The sequence below is a fragment of the Scardinius erythrophthalmus genome, assembly GCF_964197995.2.
Source record: "Scardinius erythrophthalmus genome assembly, chromosome: 4".
NCBI lineage: Eukaryota > Metazoa > Chordata > Actinopteri > Cypriniformes > Leuciscidae > Scardinius > Scardinius erythrophthalmus.
Window position 1 is genome coordinate 477,782 of NC_138224.1, and position 24,073 is coordinate 501,854.

At 41.6% G+C, this 24,073-nt stretch overlaps 2 protein-coding genes across 3 annotated transcripts in view; both read right to left on the bottom strand.

Moving 5' to 3' along the window:
• Positions 1-533: 533 nt before the first annotated feature.
• LOC308689781 (uncharacterized protein) lies at positions 534-9,040 on the bottom strand. Of its 2 annotated transcripts, XR_014030061.1 has the most exons (5): positions 8,616-9,040; positions 7,786-7,875; positions 3,772-3,817; positions 1,826-2,792; positions 633-999 (listed from the first exon to the last, which is right to left on the bottom strand). XR_014030061.1 is itself a non-coding variant. In XM_081363716.1 (4 exons), the coding sequence occupies exons 2-4, from the start codon at positions 7,865-7,867 to the stop codon at positions 2,177-2,179; spliced, it is 744 nt and encodes a 247-aa protein (XP_081219842.1). In that variant the 5' UTR covers positions 7,868-7,875; positions 8,616-9,031; the 3' UTR covers positions 534-2,176. The 2 variants fall into 2 exon arrangements, 1 of the variants encoding a protein (XP_081219842.1); XM_081363716.1 differs by having other exon boundaries at positions 534-2,792; positions 8,616-9,031.
• A 12,713-nt stretch (positions 9,041-21,753) lies between these two features.
• The window catches only part of rpap3 (RNA polymerase II associated protein 3), a 15,046-nt gene continuing 12,726 nt past the window's right edge, over positions 21,754-24,073 (bottom strand). The window contains 4 exon segments of the mRNA XM_081363951.1: positions 21,754-22,023; positions 22,108-22,208; positions 22,840-22,937; positions 23,070-23,184. Of these exon segments, the coding sequence (XP_081220077.1) occupies positions 21,938-22,023; positions 22,108-22,208; positions 22,840-22,937; positions 23,070-23,184 (400 nt within the window). The 3' untranslated portion in view covers positions 21,754-21,937.

The following is a 24,073-nucleotide window of genomic DNA, read 5'->3' on the forward strand; positions in this document are numbered from 1 at the left end:
TTTAAATGTATTATATAATTAATTATTTAAGAAAATATATATTGATATTCAACCTTATAGGTTTTTTCCTGTGTATAAAATCTCATAATATGTTTGCAAACCCATGATATATATATATATATATATATATATATATATATATATATATATATATAAATACATACATACATTTACCTCACATTTACTCGACAGCCCTACCTAGAACGGTTTTCCTCAGCGTTTGTAATGTCTGCACAAAGGGAGATTCACCTTTGGAGAAAACTGTTGATTTTATACTCGAAAAATTTAAGTATCATTATTAAAAATTAATATTACCCCAGAATGAATTGCATTGCTATCCCAGCCCAAAACATACAATAATAACAACGATAAATGCTGATCAATTAATTATATTACTTTTTACTGTAAATTATATAATTCAATTAAACAAACAAAATGTAATGTATGTCATTTGAAATAGCTATGCATGAATACACTCTAGATGTGTATATAGTAAACATCTACATTTTCATTCAAACAATAAATAAAGCATTAATTAATTGTATTTTATTTACTGACAACAATGAGAAATATTAATAAATTAGTAAAAGAATGAATCAAAGTCACCATCACACAATAAACAAATGCATATACAAGTCAACACATGAAACAAAGCTTTATTCAAACTACAATCATGTATGTAGACTACAGGCACTGAACCCCACATCCTTCTGCCGTTTCAGCACAGCGGTGCCCATTCTGCAGCTTTATTCTGATGAATCAGCTGACCGCCAGAGGTGAGCCGTGCCTTCGTGCCGGAGGTTGTTGCGTGATGTGTTGTGCTTCACAATCTGAGGCAATAAGGACAGGTGGAGTGATGGTGGGTCTCATGAGGGCAGGTGGAGGTTCTCATAAGGGCAGGTGGAGTGATGGAGGGACTCATCCATGGCACCATCTCCAGGATTCAGCTCTGTGCTCCTCATCCTCAGTGCTCACACCAGCCTGCTGGCATTTCAGATCCTACAAAATACACAAACATAACACAAAAGCAGTCATTTTAACAGCACAATGTCATTTGATTTCAGTATTATTTAGAAGACAAAAAACGCTTTTTTTCACAAATGCCACCATCATCTTCCCTTGCAGGTCCTGCTCCACAAAAGCTGTGCAGCAAATGCATAGAAATCAAGAATCAGAAAAGTGCTGTAATAGCTGTGTTTGAAATTACAATAATTAAAATAAACTACAACTTAATATTTAAATAGTTGTTGTTATTCATTTCTGTAATGTCACAAAGTCTTTGATGGCAGCATTCAGCTTCATGAGCCACTCTCCACCGGATAAACACATCTGTTCATCTGACCCTGTAACATCCAGACATGATTCACATAACCTCTGATTTATGAGCTCAACACTACATTTACATGTTGAGGTTGTTTTAACTTTTTATCCTACATAAATGTTCCTTAATTTATCAACAGTACTAATGGACAAATAAAATAGATAACTTATGTTTAGTTACTTTATAGATTTGTTCTACATAATAACACACATACATCACTCAGATGCTTATTTCATATTTAATCTGCAATTCTTATAGAAGAGTTTCTTGCCAGATATTAAATAGACATTTAGTAATTGTATTTAAGATGTATACGGTTTAAAATGTATGCAAATCCACTTTGGAGACATATGTGTCCTTACTGGAGCTTCTCTGTTAGCTATACATAATAAAATGTGATTTACAGCAAAATCACAAATATATAGCGTCTTTACATCTTCAACAATGCAACAGTTTACTGTACAGTAGTTCAACACATGCGATCATTTGATTTGTAATACTCACATTTGAGTCTCGTCCGTCATCCTTTCCGTCACGTTCGAGTATGACCTATCCTTCTTCTTCTTTTTTATGACGTATCCTCTCGCGTGGCCTCCTGGGATAGAAGAGTATCCATCGTTGAACACTCAAAAATCTGGGCGGAAGCGAGTAAGCCATCCGGGAACTTCTCGCCTACTCTTTTATGAATACTGATGTTTCGAACGTACTGCTTCCTTCACGTACTGTTTTCGCCTACTATATAGTAGGAAAGTAGGCATATTCGAACGCACTTAAGTCCGAATCTCGCGATAATTAGTACGTCACCCAGGTAATTCTCGCCTACTCTTTTGGATTCGTACATACTTTTTCGCTCGCCTACTCTTTTTCCCATACTAAATAGTAGGGAAGTATGCGGTTTCGAACGCAGCCAGAGACTCGGACCGGCAGACAAACCTGGGGCGGTAACACAGAGACTCGGACCGGCAGACAAACCTGGGGCAGTAACACAGAGACTCGGACCGGAGTAACACCGGACAAACCTGGGGCGGTAACACAGAGACTCGGACCGGAGTAACACCGGACAAACCTGGGGCGGTAACACAGAGACTCGGACCGGCAGACAAACCTGGGGCAGTAACACAGAGACTCGGACCGGAGTAACACCGGACAAACCTGGGGCGGTAACACAGAGACTCGGACCGGCAGACAAACCTGGGGCGGTAACACAGAGACTCGGACCGGCAGACAAACCTGGGGCGGTAACACAGAGACTCGGACCGGCAGACAAACCTGGGGCGGTAACACAGAGACTCGGACCGGCAGACAAACCTGGGGCAGTAACACAGAGACTCGGACCGGAGTAACACCGGACAAACCTGGGGCGGTAACACAGAGACTCGGACCGGCAGACAAACCTGGGGCGGTAACACAGAGACTCGGACCGGCAGACAAACCTGGGGCAGTAACACAGCGCCGAGAGATGAAGGCAGGACTGGAAGAGAAGAGAAGAGGAAGAGGAGGAGGTGCAAAGAAGGGGGAAAAAAGCTTTTAAATTTTTTTTTTTTTTCATAAAAATCTTTTTTTTTTGTTATTATTAAAAAAAATCCCATTTTTTCCCCAAAAATCTTCACTCCCATTAAGAGGAGCAGCAGAACGGGGATTCGAACCCTGGTCTCCCACCCCTACACTGGTCTAGCTCTCACACCATAAGCTCTGACCGCTGGACCATCTGCATCCCACAACAAGAACTGTTCGTTTCTATACTTTGAGGAAAAGCAATTGCAGACATTTTGAAAAAAAAAATAAAATAAAATAATAATAATAAAATGCTAAAAATCTTTAAAAACAGAATTTAAAACTGTCTAAAACTTAATAAATGTCAATTGACATATATACATTCATCAGCAGTGCACACACACTGCAAAAATAAATAAATAAATAATTAAAAGTAAAACTTAATGATTTAAGTTTGACCACAAAAAGATGTTTCTATTAACTGCATCACTTCCGGTTGTGTAAACTGCATCACTTCAGTTCATAGAAACATCCTGACGGGTGTAAATGCGTCTAAAATTACAACGTGAAACAAATTAAAAAATTATACTTCAGTAATTTACATTTATGCATTTGGCAGATGCTTTTATCCAAAGCGACTTACATTGCATTTCAAGCTACACATTTACATTATATCAGTTCTTGCTTTCCCTTGGCGTTGCAAGCGCTCAATATCAATAATACTCATGTTTGGCTTGATCAAACTTTGCAGTTTTGTTGCGATGATACTTCTAATTACATTCATGTGTTTCATGCCACAAACTATAAGAACACTGAATAGAAAGAAAATTTTAGTGTGTATGTTTTTTCACACTGCATTACTTGCTGCCTTATTATTAATCTGGTGTATGTTGTGCTCTACTGAACTCAACTGTGTTCATCAGCTTTCACTGCTGAATGAATGCTGTGTGACTCACATGCGGTAGAAGTCGAGGTTATGGCCTTCAATCTGTCTCTGTGATTCTGGGGACGCAAAAAAAACATGTTTTACAATTAGTGGTGTCAACAATAATCGATTCGGCGATGCATCGCAATGCGGGGCATGCACGATTCAGCATCGATGCGGCAAAGTGCCATAATCGATTATATCACTGTTTTAGGGGTGTACTAAACCGTTCGGTACAAGGCACGCATTTTCAAACCGAACGGTTATTTCAAATGTAGGCGTGTCGCGAGCGCGCTCATAATGTAGACGCTGGCGCGACCACAACATCAAATGGCAAACGCAATGTAAGCGGAACGAAACTGAGCTACTCGTGACGGACTGTTTATCAGTTTGGACCAAAGCAGCGCGAGCCGATCTAATCAAGGAAGTCGACCGGAAGTTGAAGCCGGCCGCGTGCCACCATCTTGTAGCAGACCATCACCTGCTGTTAGCATTCCATTGACTCCCATTCATTTTGGCGTCACTTTGACAGCGAATAACTTTACATCTGAGGCGTTTGAAGACTCCATTTGTCCATTATTTATTTCGAAAGAAACACGACAATGTATAAAATGCTCCATTACCTTGTAGCTTATGTTATGGCCCCGTAGAAGCAGTTTTTGTAAAAGTAGGCTAACAATTGCGTCATAACCAAGCGACTCTCTGTCGCACAGTAGAGAGATTACCGTATGGACGGGAGGAAAAGCTCGCGGGCAATCGGGGGGACGTGGAGGCAAAATGACAAAATAATTAATCAGAATACCTTGCAAAAGTTACTCCTGCTCCTAGCTCATGGACAGCTCCTACTCACACTCTCCGTCTCTGAGAGATTCGGAAGGGAATGATTCAGATTTCTCTCGGCACAGCTACTAGAAGACAGACGGGTTGCTCTCGTGGTCCGTGTAACGCTTTGCTCGGTTTGAGTCTGCGCGTCAGGAAAGGAAGTGCTAAGAAATCGCTAAAAATGGGCTTCACTTGTCTCAATTGAGTTCCAATGGGGTCGCTGTGTCCATTTCTTTTACTGTCTATGGATCTTATACTACACAGCGCTAAGAGATCCAGTAAAGAAAGCATTTGAATTCACCACTAAGTAATAACATCGCTGTGAGATCTAGTGAGAAACATTCACATTTCTCCATTATTAACGGATCAAACATCGCTGACGTGGAAACCAGGAAGAAACATTGTGCCATGAATGAACTATCCAGTGTCCACAGATCTGCAATATTCACCATGGATTTACTGTAGTAACACTAACTGCAACTTTGGAAGTTTGGCAGGAATAGTAGGCTATAATGGCTTCAAGTAACGTTATGTCGGATTTATTTCGACATTATGAATAACATTGCTGCCCTCAAATGTTAATCTGAACTAAAATAAACATTTGTTTATAAGCACAAAATATTACATTTAATTTTTTCCAAGGAGCTGTTTTGTTTTATATGCTCCTAAGAAGAGTCAATTATAGCTTCATCATTGCTCAAAGAAAAAAAAATCATACTTTATGATGTTAGTTAAAAAAAAAATCAGGGAAATTTCTCTGGCATTTCTTTCTTTTTGCCGTATCGAAAACGTACCGAACCGTGACACAAGTGTATCGTATTGAACCGAATCGTGAATTTTGTGAACCGTTACACCCCTACACTGTTTATTTTCTGGCCTCGAGTTGGACAATAAAGTTGAAATTTAATTTCAAATGGTTCTCAAGCAGAGAGAAGAGAAACATTTCTCATTCAAAGCACTGACAGCAGTGATTTATGCTTTCTTTTTCAGGTTTGAAAATGCCATATCCAATACCCTGTCCCATTCAATTTCATTTTATTTAATGACATTTATGTCAAAGATACAGGAGAGTGATAATACACACATAGCAGCCAATAAAATCTGTTGTTCAATATCTGACTGCTTGTATTGCCTCATGACTGATGAAAAATTTGCCTTGTTGTGCGCAGTAGAATTTTGATGCATCGTAGAATCGAATTGAATCGAATCGTTACCTGGTGAATCGTAATCGAATCGAATTGTGAGGGCAGTGCCAATGCACACCCCTAATTACAATCTCTCCATCCGGTTCTCAATGTGTTGTAGGACAGTAAATAAAACTTACCAAAGAGTTATTGAAAGTTCACCCAAAAATGTAAATTCTGTCATCATTTGCTCATGTCATCATAAACCTGCATGACGTGGAACACAAAAGAAGATATTTTTGTTTCAATGGGTTTTAATGACCACTGACTTCTGTTGGACGGAGAAAATAAAACCATTACTACTTTTACAGGCACTCTCATAATGCGATTATAATGAGATTTAGGGAATATTGCAATTAAACTTTACCTCATGTAAACAATTCTTTGATCAAATTGATGCAATTAAGCTCATAACAATCATAGTAAAATATGTGGCGTATGCCTCTAAACCCTTCAATCGCATCTACTGCACTCTGACCCAAGTGTGCATGTGCTTGTGATGGACACTAGTGAGATGTCACGCACAGATTAGTCACCACAGCAATAAGGGGCAGCGTCACATTTTTGGGGTGCTCAGAATAATGAAATTCGCATTGTAAACAGGAGTGAAGAGGTTTGCTTGTGTCATGTAAACATCTTAAAGCGATTAATTCCTCTACTCTGATTTTTGGACATAATAATCACCATTATTGATGTACATGTAAGCATAGTCAAGGACACATTTCTCAAAGTATATTTTTTTATGTTCCACAGAAGAGTCATACTGGTTTGAAACAACATGAGGGTGAGAAAACGCTGACAATTATTAGTTGAACTTTCACTTACAGTTGTGGTCAGAATTATTGGCACTCCTGGCAAAGATGATCAAAGATGGCTGTAAAAAATATAAATCTTCATTGTTTATCTTTCATTCAAATAATTTGCTAAAATCTATCGTTTCATTAAAGTAAAAAGAATTTGAAAGTGGGGGAAACTCACATTATGAAATAAATGTTTTTCTCCAAAATACGCACCATTTTATTAAACACTTTCTGACCAGAGACCATTCCTCCATAAGAATCTCTCCAGATCCTTCAGATTCCCAGATCCATGTTGGTGCTCTACTCATTTTCTACGGGGTTCTGCTCCGGGGACTGGGATGGTCATGGCATTTTGTGGTCAGTGACACATTTTTGTGTTGATTTTGGATCGTTGTCCTGATGGAGATCCCACCACGGCCCATTATAAGATTTCTAGAGCCCGTCAGGTTTTGATTTTTTAGCTTTTGGTATTTGCTAGAAACCATGAACATGATGTCCAGGACCTCCAGCAAAAATAATAATAAGCCCACAGCATTAAAGATCCAGCAGTGTATTTAACTGTGGACATGGGGTACTTTTTATCCCTGTTTGAGTCTTTGGCCACTCAAACTTTCCTCCTCGTCGTGCATTAAGACAATACAGACACACGTCCTCTTCCAGGCAGATTCGTAACATCTTTAGCTCTTAATTATTTCCCTGATGGTGGAAATGGGCATTTTCAATTCTTTAGCCATTTTCTTACAGCCACATTCTAGTTTGTGAAGCTCAACAATCTTTGCTGCACATCAGAACTATATTCTTTGGTTTTACTCATTGTAACGGATGATTAAGCGAATTTGGCCTTTGTGTTTCCTCACATTTACATATATTCTGGTGTGCTAAAAAATGTAAATATTAATGGGAATATACTTCAGAGATATTTTACTCATTACAAATTCTAGGGGTGCCAATAATTTTGCCCAATGTATTTTGGAAAAAAACATCACAATGTGATTTCCCCCCCACTTTCAACTCTTTAACTTCAATGAAAGGCTAGATTTTTGTGATTTTTTTTAAATGAAAGATCAAAAGGATAAACAATGCAGATTTATTTTTACAGCCATCTTTGATCATATTTACCAGGGACGCCAATAATTCTGACCACAACTGTAGGTATTGACTACCCTACGAAGCACATTCATTCGGTCCTCAAGCTTTCTTTTTCACCAGTAACAAAGGAAATAATGATATAATCATTACCTTTGCTTGAGCAGACGCCCATCATTATAGTGACTGTCTGTCCACACGCTTCTTTTGGCTGAGTATAACGGTCCAAACACATCCCACATTCTGCAGGGAAAGACATTAATAAACAAAGGCATCGCTCCGTAAGTGCATATTCAAACTTTCAATTGTAAAACAGAACTAAGAATCTTCATTTACACATTTTTTTTTTAATAGAATTTATATAACTTATGTAAAACTAATAGGAGGGATATAGTTTTAACTATAAAACTATATCATATTTATAGTTATTATAGTAAAAGTGTCCAATTAACCATGGTTTTGTTATAGTAAAAGTATAGCCTAGCTAACTAGCTAACCATGTTGTTTTTTGGCAGATTGATTAGTCTACAATTTGTATAAAAGTTCAACTATGGTAAGTGTAGCAAACCCATGGGTAATATGTGGTTATCCAGGTTTACAATAACCTTATTTTTTAGTAAAACCATGGTTAATTTTCGTAAGGGCCATTAGACTATTACCTAAAGTGACACCACAACATCAGCAAATAAAAAGCCCTACTGCTTATTATTATTCTACTTTATAAGCTTTATAGGAATCACTTAGATTTACATTATAAAGGTAAAGCAACAATTACTGATTAATTTGTTCTTCTAAAGGTCTGACAAGTGAGTTGAGAAATAGAGGAGCATGTAAACAGTCGAGCAGCATCAACTGATTTGACATCAGAAGAATAATACATCAATACTAACTTAATTAACAACTTAAATACAAATGAGGACTGTTATATAATCCGTGATAGTGACTTTACAAGAGAAAAGCACTTTACGCGTAAAGTTACTTACAGGAGAGTCGCGTGACATTGTCGATTTCCCCCATTATCGCAATGTGTGTGTCAGCTGATTTTGCTGATGGGCTGGAATATGTGCTGTTGAATGACACTGTCACTGAGCTGTCATCTGCAGGATCTGTACTTTTATGACTGTAAAACGACCAGAACGGACATCAGGTGTCATCATGTTGTTGACAAGAGTCAAACTGAACGTGAAGCGCTTACGCCCGTAGAGGAGCGAATGACAAACTGCACCAGTTTCTACCAGACGAGCCGTGTCTCACCAGCAACAGACTGAAAATCCCTTCAAGTTGTGTTACTGACTCAGTTCTTAAAATTCTGGTTTACTTTAACATTTTCATACTCATAAGAAAGAAAACTCAGAGTTTATTACGTTAGTGTAAGACAGATGAAAAACAGGCGATGACCGGCTCCCTCTTGTGGTCAACAAGTGTATCCGCAGCATTAATACCAGAAACACCAAACTCGAAGTGGCAGTCGTTGGGGAGAGAGGGCACAACGTTGTATTTGATATATTTTAAAACAAATCTGGGATTTTGTCAGCATCTAAACCAGTAGATAAACTTAGAGTCTACAGGTAGGCCTAGCTGATTCAAATCAAATGAACTGGGGTAAGAGTCAGACAGATAAATGTGTTGATCTGAGAGTCACATGGAGGACACTCAAACACAAATATAATCGGGATTAAAAGATCTTCTAAAACACTCCCTTTGGGTGGTTTGTTTAAGTGTGAAGTTTTTTAATGATCTTTTAAGTGTTCTTTATCGTTTTCTGTTCACAGTTAAAACAATGGTGTTTGTAGATTCACACCAGTTTTAGAGAAAAGCTTTATTGTTTATTATGAACAAAGGACCAATGGTCTAATAGTCTAATTATAATTAAAGTCTGTATCAAAATTACTTATGACATATATTATGATGCTGAAAAAACTCGCTAAAACCAGTCTGGGCTGGTTGGCTGGTTTAAGCTGGAAGTAGCTGGTTTCCCAGACTGGTCAGCTAAAACAAGTGGCCAAAACCAATCTTAAACCAGACTGGGAGACCAGCTAAAACCAGGCTGCTTTTATCCGTTTTTTTTTTTTTTTTTTTTTGCAGAGAGCCTATTCTAGAACAGAAATGGGTTTTACTGGTTTTGTCCAAATAAAAAAGATATCCCTCCAAAAAAAGAGATGTAAGAGTGGAAGTTCCAGTGGTTCAGTGGTTCAGTGGGTTGAGCATGTTCTCCCCGGTCGGGAGGATCACGGTTTGAAACCGCCCTGGACACGGAAAAAACCCCACCTTTGCTTATGTGTTTCATCATTTACTCAAGCAAACAATAAAAGCTCCAAACACTGATCACTGAATCAGGAGATGAGGAGTTGTGTTTTCATCATGATGGCCTGTGTTCAGATCCACCACTGCTGGTTATATTCACCGCTGAGAGTCGGGTCGTGATGGGCGAGTGGTTAAACACGCGGTCTCTGCGTGCGAGGCTGCGATAGAGACACGGGGTCAAATCTGACTTTAACTGGTTTATTGTAGAATCACGGGGTCACAACAGTGATAAATGAGTTCCAGCAAGTGAAAGCCAAGAGATCTGTGGCTCACAGGTATGAGCGCTGCCTCATGGTCCAGAGGTTCCCGGTTCGAATCCCAGTCAGATCTCCAAGAAATCAACTAATGGAGAGTCTGCTGGAGAGGACAAGAGACTGGAGGAATGAGGAGCAACCCTAGTCAGGATCCTGGTGGAGCAACTGGTTATTTAGGAAAACCAGCTGTAAAATTGTCGACTTAGTCCCACAACTGGATATTTTTTATATAAGTACACATTTGACGTAAAAGGCTCATGACCAGGAGACCGTTCCTCAACGCAACCACGCTTCAGTGTCCAGGCCGGTTTCGAACCGGGATCCTCCCAACCGGGGAGAACAAGCTCAAACCACTGAGCCACTGGAACTTCCACTCTTCCCCCTCTTTTTTGAGGACATGTCTTTTTTATTTGGACAAAACCAATGAAAATAAAGCATTTTACCACAAAGAATGGGATTCGAACCCTAACTCTACACGTCCAAGTGACGCACAGGAAGCCACTGGAGCTTCCGATCAACAAGCTTTTCTTTTCTGGAGGACTTTTCTTGTTTTAATCATTCAGAACCAAAAAAAAGTAAAGAATTCCTTTCATGAGGAACAGAATAAGATTTGAACCCGGATTCTCCACGTCAAGAAGCGACGCTCAGACCGCTGAGCCACTGGAGATTCTTCACTTCACCTCTTCTGTCTGGAGGGAGTTTTGTCTCAATTGGTCAATCGAATCAATGAAACTGAAGCACTTTTCTCCGCAAAAGTGAGATTCAAACTCGGATTCTCCACGTTAAAGAGTGACGCTCGAAACAGGAGAGAACGTGCTCTACCACCAAGCCACCGGAGCGTCTCATCGCAAGTGCTTCTGTTTGGGGGGGTTTTGTCTCAATCATTGACTTAAACTCCTGATTTAAAGCTGGTTTTCTTTGGGGCAATTTTGTCTTATTTTATCACTCACACCAATAAAACTAAATAATTTTCCACCTCAAAAGAGAGATTTCAACCTCCATGTAAAGAAGCAACACTGAGCCACAGTGGCACTTCCAGTAACCTCTTTTTTTGTCAAAGAACAATAAAAAAAAGTACTTGTTCTCAATAGTGGAGAGAGAGCAAGCGCAAAATGCGGCATCGGCATCTCGAAGCGGCACTTCCGGCGGCATCTCCAGCTGCCATAAGTGAGCGGCATCTCCAGCGGCCAAACGCGGAAGCGGCATCTCCAGCGGCATCAGTGAGCGGCACTTCCGGCGGCATCTCCAGCGGCATCAGTGAGCGGCACTTCTGGCGGCATCTCCAGCGGCCATCAGTCAATTATGATTTTAACATGATAAAAAAAAAATCAGAGATCGCAAGTATTCTGATTATTTATAATAGTCCAACATAACATGTATGTGGCAGATTTAATACACCAAGGAAAATTATTAAATAGCATATTCCTTATTAATTATAATAGATAAAAGACACATTTATTAAAAACATACATTGTTCAGTTGTAGGCTACAGTAGGCCTACAACAGATATGTTTTTAATAAATGTGTACTAGGCTACTAATATTGTTAATATTTATAATATTATTATTATAGACCCTTTTACAGTTGGTAAACACGGTGACGTATTTATGTGGGCGGAGCTTAGCTGGAGGCAGAAAGATCCCTCTGGCCGCTTCACTAACGTTAGTTTGCCAGTTTGATAGCTTGTTTTTTAACAATGACTGTAGAAAATCAGATTTTGTCTTAATGTGCAAGGTCACTCACTGTCCAGGACCGCGATTGTTATTTGCAAAAGTTCATTTTAATGGACGGAACTAACCACTAACCAGATGACCGTACACGCTCAGTCAATGGACGATCTGACAGGATTAACCTCCGATTGAATGGCCTGACTTCTACACCTACCCGATAGAGAAACCGAGGGTAAAGAGAAACTGAGGGCATATATAGCCTATATAGTTTTAGATGCCTATATGTGCTGAATGGTCATGTGACTTGTGTGGTACGATCCGCAGTTCTGCCTAGCCAACGCCAAGAAGACGACAATGTTTTAATGATATGAATATTTTCTAGAAATAAAAATTCCAGATACAGCATACTCATTTGTCATCGATTCTTGCACCCAACAACACAACAAGATGACATTTAATAATAAAAATAATAATTTAAACTCATTATTATTTAGCCGAATCTGTGCTGGTTTGTATTGGCTGCCTCGAGTTTTCCGTTTGTTTTGCCCATAGATATTATACATGTATGATGTCTATGGTTTTGCCTCCAGCTAGCGCCGTGACGTAACTGTGACGTCTGTGACGTCGGCGCAAAAGGGGTCTATTAATAATAATAATAATAATAATAATAATAGTATATTGATTAGTTGGATCTAGCTCATATAGCCTATGTTTGTAAAGACAATTTAATTTGAAGAATAACAAATGTTAAATAAAATTACAGTTAGGATATATTTTGGTGTGTTTCTAATTAATTAGCTACAGTTCTCTATGTAAAAACCTTTCAAATTAGTAATTATAATTTTTCACATGAATAGCCTAGGCTACATGATGTTCAGTTAGCCTACTTTTTTATGAAAAAAATGGATTTAATAATTTCCTCTGTGCAGAAACATAACTAATTAATCAGAAAGTGGTATCATCACAATTAGGCCTACTTTGGCAGCAGCCACAGCTGGACAAAGTATTGGATGCTGGAGATGCCGCTACGAGATGCGGCTGGAGCAGGGCCGGCCCGAGGCATAAGCGAACTAAGTGGCTGCTTGGGGCCCCCTCGCCACCAGGGGGCCCCCAAGCGAGTTTTTTTTTTTTTTTTTTTTTCATATTAATTAAATTAAACAAGTGACATAAATGAATGAATGGATTAATAATTCAAGACAAGAAAATTATGATTTCATGATCAATATACCTGCCTACAACTGCTGCTGTGTCTGCCAGTGTTTGAGTCATGCGCATAACCTCGCGTGCATAGACAATTCGTGCGCAAAGTCACTGTAATGTTAAGCCCAAGGCCGTAACCAGGGTTTGAAAATTAGTGAGGTCCGGATTAAGAATTCGGAGGCCCCTGGGCACAATGTGTTGTAGGCCCCCCTTAGGCAGGCCAAAAGTATAGTTTGTCCAAGGATATTTTAATTTTGCATTAACAGTTTTAGTTTACTGACTTAAAAGGAACTTTGTTGTACTATGCTGGAGTAAATTTCATAAATGATCGTTCTTTCCCATAGGATTTTGTAAAACTATGATGGGTGGACCTCTGTCCCTCTAGGGGGGTTCGGGGGCATGCTCCCCCGTAAGAAAATTTTGTACATTTTAAGGTTAAATGCATCAATCTAGTGCTCTTTGAGAGCTCAAAATTAAGTCCTTCAACGGGCTTCAACCCATGAACTGTGCAAAAAGAAAAAAACATTGACTTGTACCTGGACATTAAAGGGGGCTCAAACTTATTTTTTAGTTATGTTATAGAGTTTCAGTCTACATTACATTATCACTGGTGTTTTAGTATGCCAAACAATTAGTGATATATATATATATATATATAAATATATATATATATATATATATATATATATATATATACTGTATATAAGAATATGACACATAGGCCTACTGATGATGAATAAAGTATAAGGCTATTAAATAGCAGTTCCAAAATAGTTTTTGTAATACAAATAAGTTGGTATGTCAGACCCAGGGCCGGTTCTAGACATTTGGAGGCCCTAGGCAAAATTCATGTTGGAGGCCCCCCACCCCCAATAAAAAACACTTGAAACAAATATGATTCCTAACCTTTTTATTTATACAACATTTATTTTTAAATGTAGTATATTTTTACTTACACAGTACATAAGTTTGGACAAATTACTATTTTTAATGTTTTTGAAAGAAGTCTCTTATGCTCATCAAGCCTGGATTTATTTGATCAAAAATACAGAAAAATAATATAGTGAAATATTATTACAATTTAAAATAATGGTTTTCTATTTTACTATACTTTAAAATATATTTCTGTGATGCAAAGCTGAATTTAGTGTCACGTGATCCTTCAGAAAACTTTATAATATTCTGATTTATTATCAAATGTTAGAAATGGTGCTTAATATTTATTTTATAACATGTGATACTTTTTTTCAGTATTTTTTGATTATTAAAAAGTTGTTTTAAAAAAGTCTTCACTATCACTTTTATATATTTAACACATCCTCGCTGAATATTCCTGTTTTTTTTCTGTATTTTTGATCAAATAAATGCAGGCTTGTAGAGCATAATAAGAAACTTCTTTCAAAAACATTAAAGATAGTAATGGGTCCAGACTTTTTACTGGTAGCCTACTACATCAAACTTTATCTAAGGTAATCTCTTTTTTTTTGTTTAATGAAGATATTATTGTTCTTGTTGTTATTTTGCTGTTTTATTCAGTTTATTCACAGTTCCAGAATACCACTTCAGTAGATGAACATGAGCGTGCTTTTATAATTGTTTTCATAGCTGCGTTATGGGCAGGATTTTTCCCTCCCATTTAATCAATATTGACTGCAGATATTGTCATATTATTAATATCAGTAATATGATATTATGTATTGCATTGCTACCTTAAATATGCTATACACAAATCAAGTGGAAGAGAAAGACACGATCGCTACTGAGCAGGAAAAAAAATCTAAACTGATATTCGTATAGGCTAGGATGTCAGGGTATTTTCTAATCATCAGCATCAGAATATAGAAGATAGACCCATAGATATGAGATCCTTTATTTGAAACATTTAAAAATGTTGCAGTGTGTTGGTTTTTTAACTTTAAATACAAACGTCTTGTCTTTTACTTTTGTAGCTTTTTTACTAGTCAGCTCCCAACGCGATGTTATTCATTGTACGCGCAAATTCAAAGCGTCGCGTCTGGGCACGTTAATGACGCTCGCGCTCTTTTAAACTCGTAGACTAACAAAGCGGTGAATGATTTTTCCAGAAATGACGCTGATCTACAGTAGCCCACACGTTTATATTTAAAATACATTGCAATCACTCCAAAATCGATTACCTGCATTACGAGCTGTGCTTCTTTGCGTGCCTATTTAGGCTTTTGCTTCGCACTCGCAGCACCTGATGGATGCGTTCGTTGACCGCCCCTGACCGCCGCTGACGTCCCCTCGGACTAAACTGGCTGGCGCCTCTATATATACAGTCATGGGCTGGCGTTAATGTGACGTAATGTAACAGTCTATGGTTAAGATAAACATCGTCACTATTTTTAGTTAATAAATACATTTTGAAATAAATTGTAGATAGGACATTTGTACATTTTTTTTTTTTTTTCCTCTGTCTGGGCCCCATCCCGCCAATCGGGCCCTAGGCACGTGCCTAGTTTGCCTTTGCGTTAATCCGGCTCTGGTCAGACCACAGTCATTTAGAAATATAGTGCAAAAACACAGTGAAAATAAAGTGCCATTTTTGGGTTAAGGAAACAACAGTAACCATGGTAAATACACAATACTAACATGAGCTGTTAATGAACATGACCACTGATCCTGATGAATAGAATGAAAATTGAATGAACATAAACCTGCATGTAAATCATTCCAAACATGAAGTAAGTTGCGGAATTTATTGGCACTTTTTGGTAATTTCATGACTTACAAATTGACATCAACTACGATGTTGTTGCATCATGCTTGTAGTTTCTTTTGCGCTTTATTTATAATAAAGTGACATAAAGCGCTCTGCCGCATTTGCGCGTGTAATTGAAAAGGACGCGCAACGAGACTGACGGGACAGGAAAGTACGTTTTTTTTAGGTGAGAGACTTTTTATTTCGTAACAAGTTACAAATAACGTTAGAATAATGATACAGATCTGTATTATGCTATTGTTTTTGATAGTGTTGTACATTTCTTACAGATAATCATGATCATTGCGTTTGTCTTACCGAATTTGGTATCTTCCTGTCATCAATTACAGTTTGTCTAAGCTTCTTCTTTTTTATTAATGCCACGAAAAACATTAAAAAAACAAAATAATAATAATAATGAGAAATAAGTTCAAAGCTTGTGTTTTGGAAAAGAAAATTAATATATCACTGGCCCTAACATTCAACTTCCCACTTTATTTACGTCCTAAAGTGTCACAATAAATGGGAAAAACGAGTCCAAAAAGACGTATAATAGGTGGATCTGGCAACAACGCGCTCTCAAGCGCCGTTCACTGTTCCTTCTCTCAGCGACATGAATTGCAAACACACATATGACGCAGTTTAAACGGCTAATTAATCATTCAGAGAGCTTGAAATTTTATTTCTGAATATAAAAAAATGACCGAGGTCCGGACCTCGGTGACCTCATAGCTGGCTACGGCCATGGTTAAGCCATGTCACAAAAATTTTATTTGATCAATGATTTATCCTTTAAATTTAATGATATTCAGGACAGAACAGAAATAAAAAAAATAACTATAAACAAGCCAAAACGAAATAATTTAAAGCGAAAGTGAAAGCGGCGTTGGGCTCACGTAGCCTATCTCTCTCATTAGAATCAAAATGTTTCAACATTCGCGATGCATTTGGATGGTAAACTATTCTTTATTATAGGCTTCTTTGTACTTCACCCACGTTCCAATATCGAGGGGAAAAAATCATTCTCTTCACATGCGCAAAAATGTGCTTGAAATCCAATATCGAGGGAAAAAATCATTCTCTTCACTCACATGCGCAAAAATGTGCTTGGAAACATCACAGTGGAGCGGTGCTTAGGCTACGCAGCGCTAAATGGTACGAATTGTAGGCTACTACTGACTATTTAAGCAGAGCATAGGCTACTTTTTATATGTTACGTTGACTATTTTATAATTATATTTTATTACGGCTATAACGAACAGGGCAGGCTGCGATGACAAGATTGCAATGCTGGAATATGTTGTGTGTGTGATGCGTGGGCGCGATCGAACAGTGGAAACATAAAATTATACTCCGTCATGTTCATACAAGACATCATTCAAACTGCAAAGTGTTGCAAAACGGCTGTTGGAGATGCCGCCGCAATTTCAGCTTTGTAGGCCTACAGCTTTTTTGAATTAATATCAGAATTGTGCAGCACATCAGAAACTCATTTCTGTATTAACTGAACTCATTTCTGTATTAACGGAATAACCGTCATATTTAATGACATTTCAAATTAATATTTAATAAACAGCATTTTCTGAAACATAAAAGTGATATTGACAATGACACTTTCTTGCTGGAAACTTAAAACGTTACATAGCCTGTACTCAGAACAATTGCAGCTTTCTCTGATGTAGGCTTAACGGAGAATCAGAAACTCAAAACTTTATTAAAAACTTTAAAGAATATGCTTACACATGATATAGCTATATATTACTCTGTGGTAGCTACATAATGTTATTTAGTTAAAATGCAGTTAATAAAATAAAAAAATATTGATTGCTGGAGATGCCGCTGCACCGGAAAGTCCTGCCTGCTGGAGATGCCATCAGTGAGCGGCATCTCCAGCGGCCAAATGCGGGAGCGGCATCTCCAGCGGCCATCAGTGAGCGGCATCTCCAGCGGCCAAATGCGGGAGCGGCATCTCCAGCGGCATCAGTGAGCGGCATCTCCAGCGGCCAAATGCGGGAGCGGCATCTCCAGCGGCCATCAGTGAGCGGCATCTCCAGCGGCATCAGTGAGCGGCATCTCCAGCGGCATCAGTGAGCGGCATCTCCAGCGGCATCAGTGAGCGGCATCTCCAGCGGCATCAGTGAGCGGCATCTCCAGCGGCATCAGTGAGTGGCATTTCCAGCGGCATCAGTGAGCGGCATCTCCAGCGGCATCAGTGAGCGGCATCTCCAGCGGCATCAGTGAGCGGCATCTCCAGCGGCATCAGTGAGCGGCATCTCCAGCGGCATCAGTGAGTGGCATTTCCAGCGGCATCAGTGAGCGGCATCTCCAGCGGCATCAGTGAGCGGCATCTCCAGCGGCATCAGTGAGCGGCATCTCCAGCGGCATCAGTGAGCGGCATCTCCAGCGGCATCAGTGAGCGGCATCTCCAGCGGCATCAGTGAGCGGCATCTCCAGCGGCATCAGTGAGTGGCATTTCCAGCGGCATCAGTGAGCGGCATCTCCAGCGGCATCAGTGAGCGGCATCTCCAGCGGCATCAGTGAGCGGCATCTCCAGCGGCATCAGTGAGCGGCATCTCCAGCGGCATCAGTGAGCGGCATCTCCAGCGGCATCAGTGAGCGGCATCTCCAGCGGCATCAGTGAGCGGCATCTCCAGCGGCATCAGTGAGCGGCATCTCCAGCGGCATCAGTGAGCGGCATTTCCAGCGGCATCAGTGAGCGGCATCTCCAGCGGCCAAATGCGGGAGCGGCATCTCCAGCGGCATCAGTGAGTGGCATCTCCAGCGGCATCAGTGAGTGGCATCTCCAGCGGCATCAGTGAGCGGCATCTCCAGCGGCATCAGTGAGCGGCATCTCCAGCGGCATCAGTGAGCGGCATCTCCAGCGGCATCAGTGAGCGGCATCTCCAGCGGCATCAGTGAGCGGCATCTCCAGCGGCATCAGTGAGCGGCATCTCCAGCGGCATCAGTGAGTGGCATCTCCAGCGGCATCAGTGAGTGGCATCTCCAGCGGCATCAGTGAGCGGCATCTCCAGCGGCATCAGTGAGCGGCATCTCCAGCGGCATCAGTGAGCGGCATCTCCAGCGGCATCAGTGAGCGGCATCTCCAGCGGCATCAGTGAGCGGCATCTCCAGCGGCATCAGTGAGCGGCATCTCCAGCGGCATCAGTGAGCGGCATCTCCAGCGGCATCAGTGAGCGGCATCTCCAGCGGCATCAGTGAGTGGCATCTCCAGCGGCATCAGTGAGTGGCATTTCCAGCGGCATCAGTGAGCGGCATCTCCAGCGGCATCAGTGAGCGGCATCTCCAGCGGCATCAGTGAGCGGCATCTCCAGCGGCATCAGTGAGCGGCATCTCCAGCGGCATCAGTGAGCGGCATCTCCAGCGGCATCAGTGAGCGGCATCTCCAGCGGCATCAGTGAGCGGCATCTCCAGCGGCATCAGTGAGCGGCATCTCCAGCGGCATCAGTGAGCGGCATCTCCAGCGGCATCAGTGAGCGGCATCTCCAGCGGCATCAGTGAGCGGCATTTCCAGCGGCATCAGTGAGCGGCATCTCCAGCGGCCAAATGCGGGAGCGGCATCTCCAGCGGCATCAGTGAGTGGCATCTCCAGCGGCATCAGTGAGTGGCATCTCCAGCGGCATCAGTGAGCGGCATCTCCAGCGGCATCAGTGAGCGGCATCTCCAGCGGCATCAGTGAGCGGCATCTCCAGCGGCATCAGTGAGTGGCATCTCCAGCGGCATCAGTGAGCGGCATCTCCAGCGGCATCAGTGAGCGGCATCTCCAGCGGCATCAGTGAGTGGCATCTCCAGCGGCATCAGTGAGCGGCATCTCCAGCGGCATCAGTGAGCGGCATCTCCAGCGGCATCAGTGAGTGGCATCTCCAGCGGCATCAGTGAGCGGCATCTCCAGCGGCATCAGTGAGCGGCATCTCCAGCGGCATCAGTGAGCGGCATCTCCAGCGGCATCAGTGAGCGGCATCTCCAGCGGCATCAGTGAGCGGCATTTCCAGCGGCATCAGTGAGCGGCATCTCCAGCGGCATCAGTGAGCGGCATCTCCAGCGGCATCAGTGAGCGGCATCTCCAGCGGCCAAATGCGGGAGCGGCATCTCCAGCGGCATCAGTGAGCGGCATCTCCAGCGGCATCAGTGAGCGGCATCTCCAGCGGCATCAGTGAGCGGCATTTCCAGCGGCATCAGTGAGCGGCATCTCCAGCGGCATCAGTGAGCGGCATTTCCAGCGGCATCAGTGAGCGGCATCTCCAGCGGCATCAGTGAGCGGCATCTCCAGCGGCATCAGTGAGCGGCATCTCCAGCGGCATCAGTGAGCGGCATCTCCAGCGGCATCAGTGAGCGGCATCTCCAGCGGCATCAGTGAGCGGCATCTCCAGCGGCATCAGTGAGCGGCATCTCCAGCGGCATCAGTGAGCGGCATCTCCAGCGGCATCAGTGAGCGGCATCTCCAGCGGCATCAGTGAGCGGCATCTCCAGCGGCATCAGTGAGCGGCATCTCCAGCGGCATCAGTGAGCGGCATCTCCAGCGGCATCAGTGAGCGGCATCTCCAGCGGCATCAGTGAGCGGCATCTCCAGCGGCATCAGTGAGCGGCATCTCCAGCGGCATCAGTGAGCGGCATCTCCAGCGGCATCAGTGAGCGGCATCTCCAGCGGCATCAGTGAGCGGCATCTCCAGCGGCATCAGTGAGCGGCATCTCCAGCGGCATCAGTGAGCGGCATCTCCAGCGGCATCAGTGAGCGGCATCTCCAGCGGCATCAGTGAGCGGCATCTCCAGCGGCATCAGTGAGCGGCATCTCCAGCGGCATCAGTGAGCGGCATCTCCAGCGGGCAGGACTTTCCGGTGCAGCGGCATCTCCAACAATCAATATTTTTTTATTTTATTAACTTTATTAATTATTTTATTGTCCAGCTGTGGCTGCTGCCAAAGTAGGCCTAATTGTGATGATACCACTTTCTGATTAATTAGTTATGTTTCTGCACAGAGGAAATTATTAAATCCAATTTTTTCATAAAAAAGTAGGCTAACTGAACATCATGTAGCCTAGGCTATTCATGTGAAAAATTATAATTACTAATTTGAAAGGTTTTTACATAGAGAACTGTAGCTAATTAATTAGAAACACACCAAATATATATCCTAACTGTAATTTTATTTAACATTTGTTATTCTTCAAATTAAATTGTCTTTACAAACATATACGCCTACTATTAATAATAATATTATAAATATTAACAATATTAGTAGCCTAGTACTAGTACACATTTGTTAAAAACATATCTGTTGTAGGCATACTAGCCTACAACTGAACAATGTATGTTTTTAATAAATGTGTCTTTTATATTAGAATTAATAAGGAATATGCTATTTAATAATTTTCCTTGGTGTATTAAATCTGCCACATACATGTTATGTTGGACTATTATAAATAATCAGAATAGCCTACTTGCAATCTCTGATTTTTTTTTATCATGTTAAAATCATAATTGACTGATGGCCGCTGGAGATGCCGCCGGAAGTGCCGCTCACTGATGCCGCTGGAGATGCCGCCGGAAGTGCCGCTCACTGATGCCGCTGGAGATGCCGCTTCGAGATGCCGATGCCGCATTTTGCGCTAGCCCTTACTGCAATAGTGAGAACAGAACCTGGATTCTCCACTCGAGGGCGACACTCACGCCTCTGACACCTTTACTCACACATTATTATCATTTTTTACCTGTTTCTGTCAATGTTCAACCAAAAACACATTATAATAAACCACACTCCAGACTGAGACTCTCACAAGCATCACGTGATCTTGGTCTAGTGATTCTCATTGAGTTGATGGTCGGTTTGTCATTTCTGAGCTCCTTTTTCATCAAGGCAAGTTTATTTATAGCACATTTTTTTTACAGCAGATTCTGATGGATCAGAAACACAGTCAGCCGATCCACACAGGAACTGAAGCAACACACGTTTCATCATATCATCTGAACTCATCTTTATTGACGACACACACACACACACACACACGTCCATTCTGAGGCATTAGACATGTTTAATGAGCATCTTCTTCATTCACACTGAGACGTCACAGATGTGTTGGTTCTGGTGTTCTCAGTCCAGCTCAAACGAACAGGAGATGTTCCTGCAGAGGTCAGAGGTCAGAGGCCGTATTCCTTCTGTAAGTCTCGGACTGAAGGGTCTCCCAGACCGGAGCGCTGAATCCAGTCAAACAGATCCTGCAGGACTGAAGGAGGAAAGAGGTTACTATCCGGCGCTGAGGACGAGTGTGTGTGTGAGTGAGAGTGTGTGAGTGTGTGTGTGTGTGTACTTTTCTTCTCAGCGGACGACATGAACATGACGGCCATGTTGAATCTCCTCACTCTCGTCAGGCTCTTCAGGACGGCCAGCAGAAGAGACGCTTCTTCATGTCTGAAACAGGAAACAGGAAGTGAGTTTTGGGTCGTGATGATGTTTACACCAGGGATGATCACTATAACCATAATCACTTTCAGGATCTCACTTATCAAACAACATCTTCATATCGGTCTAATTCTAGAAAAGGTAAATAGATAATAATAAACTAATAGAACAGACCGGCAGCAGAAGCAGTGACTGCGGAAACTTTCACCACTGACAGGATACGATGATAAAGATATCGCTTTCCTTACTCAAAATAATTTTTCCTCTCATGAATGTATGATTGACTTGAAGAATGAATGATGTATCATATACTCAGATATTAATGAGTGATATCACACTCCCAGCCGTGCGAAGCGCCTCCATATCAGACGGGTGAGAAAAGATTGTTTTATCAAATAAAATTAAACTTAAATTACTAAAATTACTTTTTAATAAAGCCTATTGTCCTCCAATAACTCAAGCGCTTTAAGCAACATGTATAAACCCTGAAACACTGACAGCCAATCAGAATCCATCCTGAGTATTTAAAGCGACAGAGACGGTTTGCTCGTGTGTGTGTGTGTGAGAGAGTGAGTGAGTGTGTGTGTGTGTGTGTGTGTGTGTGAGAGAGTGAGTGAGTGTGTGTGTGTGTGGGACTCACTGCATGTAGAAGCTGTGGAAGATCTTCAGCATGTGGTTCAGGACGTCCGGCTCCAGAGAGTTCTGGAAGATCTTCGGATACGCGTCCGGGCTGATTTGCTGAGAGAGTGAGTGTTGGAGTGAGACGCGCAGATGAAGGACAGATGAAGGACAGATGAAGGACAGATGAAGGACAGATGAAGGACAGATAATGGTGACTTGACTTGAGACGGAGGGCGGCACTGACGGTACCTTCAGATATCTGTAGGTGCATTGTGGGTAACGGCTGATCTTCCTGAGGTCGGCCTCCAGCTGGAAACTGCTGATGGGTGGAGGAGGAATCGGTTCAGGAGACGAAGATGAAGCCCTGAAACACAAGACGCCACAGTCTGTGTAAAACACTGGGCGTAGTGTGTGTGTGTCACCCGTAGTGTTTCTGAAGAGCGCTTCTGGAGCCTAAAGTGGGCGGAGCCAGTCGTCGCCATCTTGGCAGCGTCAGTCCCAGATAAACGAACATGTGCAGCGAGGCGGATTAGCTGAGGTGACGTGACGCTAACAGACAGCAGACAAACGGCTAGCAGTGACATCAGCGGCAATCCACCTGTCACTCAAGTGGCCACGCCCTTAATTATGCAGAAGTTTAAGGTTTAATATAATTTAAATGGATGAGTTATAAAAATATTCACCCGCCCCACAGTCGTCATGAAGAGCAAAACTATGTCAGAATAATCAGAAGGGTCTGACAACAAGACTCCAGCTTTTGAGCGTAAGGCATGAATAAACCTTCTCTGTCCATTTATTTTCTCCAAATTAAAGAAAAAGTTTGAGAGTGCATCCATCATGAAAATTTCTCCAAACATCAACAATCTCATGTGATTTCAATAACTGAATGAGCCGCTTTCGTGAAAGTTGAACATGATTTCTATCTAAGATGTGCTCAGTGCAAAATCCCCTCCTAGAAATAATAAACCCTCAGAATTGCAATGACACTCAGTGTATCTAGAAAAATCATTCTTTCCAATGCATTATTGGGGACACACACACAAATAAGAACAAAAGAACAATTTTCAAAGGAAGCTATAACTTTTATAATTTCATCGGCCTGATAAGAACAGGGAATAGAGTTCTGGGAGAATAAAATGGCGACTCCAGCACTGGTTGTGGTCAAATGACTTAACACAGATAAACCATCAAACTCTCTTGCCCAATCAGAAGAATTTAATACATCTTTTTCTTATATCCCTTGCCCCATTTAT

Coding starts and splice junctions, on each gene's coding strand:
- LOC308689781 (XM_081363716.1), bottom strand. CDS start 7,867: ATGTGTTTGGACCGTTATACTCAGCCAAAAGAAGCGTGTGGACAGACA. Junction 3,818..7,785: donor GGGCGTCTGCTCAAGCAAAG/GTAATGATTATA, acceptor TTGCGTCCCCAG/AATCACAGAGACAGATTGAA. Junction 2,793..3,771: donor AACCTCGACTTCTACCGCAT/GTGAGTCACACA, acceptor CTTCTCTTCCAG/TCCTGCCTTCATCTCTCGGC.